The sequence below is a fragment of the Oncorhynchus kisutch genome, linkage group LG28, assembly GCF_002021735.2.
Source record: "Oncorhynchus kisutch isolate 150728-3 linkage group LG28, Okis_V2, whole genome shotgun sequence".
Taxonomy (NCBI): domain Eukaryota; kingdom Metazoa; phylum Chordata; class Actinopteri; order Salmoniformes; family Salmonidae; genus Oncorhynchus; species Oncorhynchus kisutch.
In genome coordinates, this window is record NC_034201.2 from 43,442,391 (window position 1) to 43,450,999 (window position 8,609).

The 8,609-nt window shown below is 46.1% G+C and overlaps 1 protein-coding gene across 2 annotated transcripts in view; it reads right to left on the reverse strand.

Annotated features, from left to right (window-relative positions):
* Positions 1–6,108, reverse strand: part of LOC109873055 (solute carrier family 23 member 1) — a 10,079-nt gene extending 3,971 nt beyond the window's left edge. The window contains exons 1-8 of one of the 2 annotated variants that reach the window (XM_031808166.1): positions 5,942–6,108; positions 5,041–5,198; positions 4,792–4,880; positions 4,632–4,699; positions 2,661–2,842; positions 1,124–1,244; positions 501–657; positions 115–262 (exon numbers count right to left, since the gene is read on the reverse strand). In XM_031808166.1, coding sequence (XP_031664026.1) covers positions 115–262; positions 501–657; positions 1,124–1,244; positions 2,661–2,842; positions 4,632–4,699; positions 4,792–4,880; positions 5,041–5,198; positions 5,942–6,001 — 983 coding nt within the window. In that variant the 5' untranslated portion in view covers positions 6,002–6,108. The remainder of the gene's footprint in view (positions 1–114; positions 263–500; positions 658–1,123; positions 1,245–2,660; positions 2,843–4,631; positions 4,700–4,791; positions 4,881–5,040; positions 5,199–5,941) is intronic. The other variant, XM_031808167.1, reaches the window with a different exon arrangement.
* Between the last annotated feature and the right edge of the window lie 2,501 nt (positions 6,109–8,609).

An 8,609-nucleotide genomic window follows, 5' to 3' on the forward strand; every position in this document is an offset into this window, starting at 1 on the left:
CAACACAGGGAACTGATGCTTGACAATAAGAAGACATTTAAGAACACAGGTCCCTGTCAGAGCCTTAGGTCCATGTTAGAAGTCTAACCCCCGGTGTAGAAGACTGATGCTCACCTGTTGATGGCATGGACAGGTGGAGGAGGTGCCCCTGAGAGGCGGGCACAGGCGTAATAGTCCCCGATAGACTCTACGATGCCAGCCAGTGTGGCGCTGAACATGCCCAGCACCCCAGCGATGGTCACCGTGGGCAACCCCCACTGACCTATCAGAGACACACAAACACCACACATCTGAATCCTCCTCCTATGCAGCAAGATGAAAGGCAATGCAAATAGATGACAACTCAGATCATTTCCCCATTTAAAATGATATACAAGGACATTCTAAAGTGACATATAAATGATCTGTGTCATCCGCTTTCTTCACTTGACCCTTGATCTAGCTCGTGTGTCCAAACTGCCCCCGTGTGTGAGACAGTGGAGGTAATGCTGGTCTCTTACAGGGGTAGGGGACCCGGAACCAGGGGGAGAGGGTCATGATGTCACCGCGGGCGTCTGTGCGTGCCTTCTGTCCGTACTGGCTGGGGTCACTGGGCAGCACATCGGTCAGAGTCAGGATGTAACATAGCAACCACACCAACATGATGGCCATGATGATCTGAACATAGAAAGAACCGGGGAACAACATAACATGTCATATAACGGAATCATAGGGATTCCGAGACTCCAAGATTCCAAGTTATAATTTTGGATGTGCCTGGTCTGTGCCATATTTGTATTTTATTTTACAGCCATTTCCATCAGAAAGCTAATTCTTGGCATTAACATAACGGTGACTTGATCCCTGTGGTCTGTGTCTGTCTATCACAGTGAGTCATTTCTATAGCCTGACAGTGTCCCCACCACATGTCTGGCAGCACTCACTAAGGCAGTAGCATAGAGGGCACTGCAGTAAAATGTGCCTCAGACTCTCTTATAATCGCTCAAGATTTGTATGACATGATGTGCCGTGAATGATTAGCCTGATGTATTTTAACAATAGGTCATACCCCACATGAGAACATCTTATTAGTATAGCTTTCTGACATCCCTGTGAGACAGGTGTGTGGTGTGTTGGTTCTAACCGGGAACATCTTAAAGATCTGAACCCTGGCAGTGCTGAAGCCTTTCTTTCTGTTGTAGGAGGGGAGAGGGAAGGACCAGTTCCTCAGATACTGAGCGAACAGCACGATGAGGAAGATGGACCTGGGGAGAGGCAGTGATACTGTTACATCATAAACCCAATAAAAGACATAAAACAGGGACAAAGTAATTACGTTAATAGTAAGTTATTAGATTACAAGTTGTCCTCGATGTAAGACGACAAAGAGTCTCAAGCCCAAAACAAGGTAAACCCCTTAGACAAAAGAAGTGAGGAAGAGCGCTAAGAACAACATACCAATAATACAACTCAGGACAACATACCACACACAATAATATACAACTCAGGACAACATACCACACACAATAATACAACTCAGGACAACATACCACACACAATAATATACAACTCAGGACAACATACCACACACAATAATATACAACTCAGGACAACATAGATGGATCTCAAGTGTCAAATCATGAGAGGAGAGGATCAGATGGAGAGAGCAGAGAGAAACCTGGGAGGATCAGATGGAGAGAGGAGAGAGAAACCTGGGAGGATCAGATGGAGAGAGGAGAGAGAAACCTGGGAGGATCAGATGGAGAGAGGAGAGAGAAACCTGGGAGGATCAGATGGAGAGAGAAACCTGGGAGGATCAGATGGAGAGAGGAGAGAGAAACCTGGGAGGATCAGATGGAGAGAGGAGAGAGAAACCTGGGAGGATCAGATGGAGAGAGAAACCTGGGAGGATCAGATGGAGAGAGGAGAGAGAAACCTGCGAGGATCAGATGGAGAGAGAAACCTGGGAGGATCAGATGGAGAGAGCAGAGAGAAACCTGGGAGGATCAGATGGAGAGAGGAGAGAGAAACCTGGGAGGATCAGATGGAGAGAGCTGAGAGAAACCTGGGAGGATCAGATGGAGAGAGGAGAGAGAAACCTGGGAGGACCAGATGGAGAGAGCAGAGAGAAACCTGGGAGGATCAGATGGAGAGAGGAGAGAGAAACCTGGGAGGATCAGATGGAGAGAGGAGAGAGAAACCTGGGAGGATCAGATGGAGAGAGAAACCTGGGAGGATCAGATGGAGAGAGGAGAGATAAACCTGGGAGGATCAGATGGAGAGAGGAGAGAGAAACCTGGGAGGATCAGATGGAGAGAGCTGAGAGAAACCTGGGAGGATCAGATGGAGAGAGGAGAGAGAAACCTGGGAGGACCAGATGGAGAGAGCAGAGAGAAACCTGGGAGGATCAGATGGAGAGAGGAGAGAGAAACCTGGGAGGATCAGATGGAGAGAGGAGAGAGAAACCTGGGAGGATCAGATGGAGAGAGGAGAGAGAAACCTGGGAGGATCAGGAGGAGAGAGAAACCTGGGAGGATCAGATGGAGAGAGGAGAGAGAAACCTGGGAGGATCAGATGGAGAGAGGAGAGAGAAACCTGGGAGGATCAGGAGGAGAGAGAAACCTGGGAGGAGGATAAAGAGTCTCTTACAGAGAAGAAGCGAGGATGGATTGTGCTCTTACAGTGCTGAGAGGCCCCAGTGAGAACCGGCTCTGTCCCCAGCGGTCTGGAATACAGACAGGCCGATGAGGGACACGGTGGGGGTGACGGTCAGGGGCCCGATGTAGTCCAGCAGGAGACCAGGGAGACCCACCAGCCCGATGACCACCTCCACCACACTGGACGCTATGATGGCACCCTGGATCTACGGGGGGAGACAGACCGACTGTTATTATCATTAGGTACAGTGGGGCAAAAAAAGTATTTAGTCAGCCACCAATTGTGCAAGTTCTCCCACTTAAAAAGATGAGAGAGGCCTGTAATTTTCATCATAGGTACACTTCAACTATGATAGACAAAATGAGGAAAAAAATCCAGAAAATCACATTGTAGGATTTTTTATGAATTTATCTGGAAATTATGGTTGAAAATAGGTATTTGGCCAATAACAAAAGTTTATCTCAATACTTTGTTATATACCCTTTGTTGGCAATGACAGAGGTCAAACGTTTTCTGTAAGTCTTCACAAGGTTTTCACACACTGTTGCTGGTATTTTGGAACATTCCTCCATGCAGATCTCCTCTAGAGCAGTGATGTTTTGGGGCTGTTGCTGGGCAACACGGACTTTCAACTCCCTCCAAAGATTTTCTATGGGGTTGCGATCTGGAGACTGGCTAGGCCACTCCAGGACCTTGAAATGCTTCTTACGAAGGCACTCCTTCGTTGCCCGGGCGGTGTGTTTGGGATCATTGTCATGCTGAAAGACCCAGCCACGTTTAATCTTCAATGCCCTTGCTGATGGAAGGAGGTTTTCACTCAAAATCTCACGATACATGGCCCCATTCATTCTTTCCTTTACACGGATCAGTCGTCCTGGTCCCTTTGCAGAAAAACATCCCCAAAGCATGATGTTTCCACCCCCATGCTTCACAGTAGGTATGGTGTTCTTTAGATGCAACTCAGCATTCTTTTTCCTCCAGGTCTGGAGACTGGTGTTTGTGTTTGTGTTTGTGTTTGTCCTCCAAACACAACGAGTTGAGTTTTTACCAAAAAGTTATATTTTGGTTTCATCTGACCATATGACATTCTCCCAATCTTCTTCTGGATCATCCAAATGCTCTCTAGCAAACTTCAGACGGGCCTGGACATGTACTGGCTTAAGCAGGGGGACACGTCTGGCACTGCAGGATTTGAGTCCCTGGCGGCGTAGTGTGTTACTGATGGTAGGCTTTGTTACTTTGGTCCCAGCTCTCTGCAGGTCATTCACTAGGTCCCCCTGTGTGGTTCTGGGATTTTTGCTCACCGTTCTTGTGATCATTTTGACCCCACGGGGTGAGATCTTGCGTGGAGCCCCAGACCGAGGGAGATTATCAGTGGTCTTGTATGTCTTCCATTTCCTAATAATTGCTCCCACAGTTGATTTCTTCAAACCAAGCTGCTTACCTGTTGCAGATTCAGTCTTCCCAGCCTGGTGCAGGTGGAGGTGGTGCAGGTGGAGTTTGGAGTGTGACTGTTTGAGGTTGTTAACAGGTGTCAAGTTCAAACAGGTGCCATTAACGAGTGGAGGACAGAGGAGCCTCTTAAAGAAGAAGTTGCAGGTCTGTGAGAGCCAGAAATCTTGCTTGTTTGTAGGTGACCAAATACTTATTTTCCACCATACTTTTAATTTCCAGATAAATTCATTAAAAATCCTACAATGTGATTTTCTGGATTTTTTTTCTCATTTTGTCTGTCATAGTTGAAGTGTACCTATGATGAAAATTACAGGCCTCTCTCATCTTTTAAGTGGGAGAACTTGCACAATTGGTGGCTGACTAAATACTGTTTTGCCCCACTGTATGTCTAGGACCACCATTTGACCTAACCCATACAAACCCTGGCTCCTAGTTATGTCTACATGATGTCTCTGATAATGTCAATCAAAGTGAGAAATGCTACAGTTCAAAAAGATGGACCCCAAGATGGAGGCCCAGTGACAAGAGGCAGGAAGTACCTCTCTTATCCTTGGGTGCCAGATGTGTGAGGTGTTCAGAGGAAGACTCCAATTCCCATAAATCTCCTCTGATGAAAGACAGACACAATAGTACATTAGTGAGGTTCTGTCTTTGATTGGGCCATATTCTTCTGACATAGGATGGGACTGAGTGGTGCACCTTTAGGGGGACATTTCCATCTATCCAGCCCTAAGATGGCTTGGGCAGGGATGAGGAAGGCAAAAGCACTGGCCTGAAAAAGAGGTAACCTAAACATAGAAGATAAAATATGTTACACAATGCATTCCAAAGCATTAGAAGACACGCACATACAGTGGGGCAAAAAAGTATTTCGTTCAAGTTCTCCCACTTAAAAAGATGGGAGAGGCCTGTAATTTAAGACACGCACATACATACACACACACGTACCTGATTCCAAATGTGGTCTGTATGATTGTGGTGATTCCCACGCAGGTGAAGATGGTTCCCACCAGCTGACTGACCGTGTACTGGTCTTGTCCCACACACATGGCCTCCGCCAGCAGGAAGGGCACAGCGATAGTCCCGCTGAAACACGTTAGGTAGTGCTGTGATTAAAGACACAGTGTTAATCACCATGGAGAGAGAGAGGAGGGGGGGGGCAGAGGGAGGGGGGAGAGAGAGTAGGAGACAGAGGGGGGGACAGAGGGAGGGGGAGAGAGAGTAGGAGAGAGGGGGGGACAGAGGGAGGGGGAGAGAGAGGGACGGGGGGAACAGAGGGAGGGGGAGAGATACATTTGGGGGAAGGAGCGCACAAAAGAGAAGAAGAAACAATTACTGATAGAAAGGTGGAGTGAGAAAACCATTCATGAAAACTAAGCGTGAGAGAGAGAGAGAGAGAGAGAGAGAGAGAGAGAGAGAGAGAGAGAGTGTGTGAGTGAGTGTGTGTCAGAGAGTGTGTGAGTGTGTGTGAGAGAGTGTGTGTGTGAGAGAGTGTGAGAGAGTGTGTGAGTGTGTGTGTCAGAGAGTGTGTGAGTGTGTGTGAGAGAGTGTGTCAGAGAGTGTGTGAGAGAGTGTGAGAGAGTGTGTGTGTGTGTGAGAGAGTGTGTGTGTGTGAGAGAGAGTGTGTCAGAGAGTATCTGAGAGAGTGTGTGTGTGAGAGAGTTTGTGAGTGTGTGTGAGAGATTGTGAGTGAGTGTGTGAGAGTGTGTGTGTGAGAGAAGGTGTGAGTGTGTGTGTGAGAGAGTTTGTGAATGTGTGAGACAGATTGTGTGTGTGTGTGAGAGAGTGTGTGAGAGAAAGTGTGAGTGTGTGTGTGAGAGTGTTTGTGAGAGTGTGTGTATTTGTATACCTGGAGGCCCAGTAGAATGCAGAGGTACCACGGTGGGACATCCTCTATGGTGTAGATCATGTCAGAGCCTGGCTGCTGCTTCCCCTCCTCAGAACCCTGCTCCTGTCTCCCCCCCTCAGAACGCTGCTCCTGTCTCCCCCCCTCAGAACGCTGCTCCTGTCTCCCTCCCTCAGAACGCTGCTCCTGTCTCCCCCCCTCAGAACGCTGCTCCTGTCTCCCCCCCTCAGCACCCTGCTCCTGTCTCCCCTCCTCAGTACCCTGCTCCTGTCTCCCCTCCTCAGAACCCTGCTCCTGTCTCCCCTCCTCAGCACCCTGCTCCTGTCTCCCCCCCCCAGCACCCTGCTCCTGTCTCCCCTCCTCAGCACCCTGCTGCTCCTCTGTCTGAGTCTGGACATCACAACTCTGAAAGAGAAGACAGAGACATTCAGAACTCTGAAAGGGAAGACAGAGACATTCACAACTCTGAAAGGGAAGACAGAGACATTCACAACTCTGAAAGAGAAGACAGAGATATTCATAACTCTGAAAGGGAAGACGGAGACATTCACAACTCTGAAAGAGAAGACAGAGACATTCACAACTCTGAAAGGGAAGACAGAGACATTCACAACTCTGAAAGAGAAGACAGAGACATTCACAACTCTGAAAGGGAAGACAGAGACATTCACAACTCTGAAAGGGAAGACAGAGACATTCACAACTCTGAAAGGGAAGACAGAGACATTCACAACTCTGAAAGGGAAGACGGAGACATTCACAACTCTGAAAGGGAAGACAGAGACATTCACAACTCTGAAAGGGAAGACGGAGACATTCACAACTCTGAAAGGGAAGACAGAGACATTCACAACTCTGAAAGAGAAGACAGAGACATTCACAACTCTGAAAGAGAAGACAGAGACATTCACAACTCTGAAAGGGAAGACAGAGATATTCACAACTCTGAAAGGGAAGACAGAGACATTCACAACTCTGAAAGAGAAGACAGAGACATTCACAACTCTGAAAGGGAAGACAGAGACATTCACAACTCTGAAAGAGAAGACAGAGACATTCACAACTCTGAAAGAGAAGACAGAGACATTCACAACTCTGAAAGAGAAGACAGAGACATTCACAACTCTGAAAGATAAGACATAGACATTCACACATCCAAAGTAACATTAGGTAACTTGTCATACACACCGTTTGAAAGTCACATGATGTTCAAAAACTGGGAATATTCGATGACCTCTCAGACATCATGTAAAATACCTTATATGGGCACAAGATTGTCACCTACGTGATTTGTCACTGTCCCATAATTTTTATTTAACGAGGAAAGTCCGTTATTAACAACACATTTTTATTTACAATGACGGACTACCCCGGACAAACCCGGACGATGCTGGGCCAATTGTGCACCGCCATATGGGACTCCCAATCACGGCCGGTTGTGATACAGCCTGGAATCTAACCAGGGTCTGTAGTGAGATGCAGTGCCTTAGACCGCTGCGCCACTCGGGAGCCCACCATATGGCCAACCGTCAGGCACATGACCAACTGGGTGTTACATCTACTTTAATTGACCTACTCTATGAATGATCAACATGGGCCTGGATTACATTATAACCCAATAATGGGAATTGATGGGAAATGATGTAAATATATCACTAGCCACTTTAAACAATGCTACCTTATATAATGTTACTTACCCTACATTATTCGTCTCATATGCATACGTATATACTGTACTCTATATCATCGACTGCATCCTTATGTAATACATGTATCACTAGCAACTTTAACTATGCCACTTTGTTTACATACTCATCTCATATGTTATACTGTACTCGATATCATCTACTGTATCTTGCCTATGCTGCTCTGTACCATCACTCATTCATATATCCTTATGTACATATTCTTTATCCCCTTACACTGTGTATAAGACAGTAGTTTTTTGGAATTGTTAGTTAGATTACTTGTTCGTTATTACTGCATTGTCGGAACTAGAAGCACAAGCATTTCGCTACACTCGCATTAACATCTGCTAACCATGTGTATGTGACAAATAAATTTTGATTTGATTTGATTTGATTTGATTTGATTTGAATGTCACCGTCACCATGGCCAGTTGTCATGGTTCTTGGTGTTGACTGTTTTGAAAGATGATGCAAGAGGAACTCTTCCATGACTAACTCATCAAAGCAGACTGGAGTGACACAGATTTTCCTTCCTAAATCACAGGAATCTAGGTTAATAGCCTCTTGGTGTTTCAATACATTCCTACTGTGAACAAAACATATCACCTTTACATCTTTGTCAGAGAAACAATGTTAGAACTGTCTTCTACAATTCAGTTGTCTCCACTTTTGCTATGAGGTATTGTGTCTTCAAACAATGGCCACAAATATCCTGCAAAATCATGGTTTCTGATATCAATCCAGAACCATTCTCCACAAGTTGTTATTCAGTTACACATCAAGGCAGTAAATCCCCTAATCTGAGCATGGTAAACACCTTGGTCATTTCACCCCAAAGGTAAACAGAAATACTTTGAAAACATCCAATGTTGCAATATACTAAAGTGTAAAGCTAAATGATTCAAGTTAACAGAAATAAAGCTCACTAAGGACCTACACACCAGACATTAACTCAACCATAACCCATCATTTTACCAGGCCAG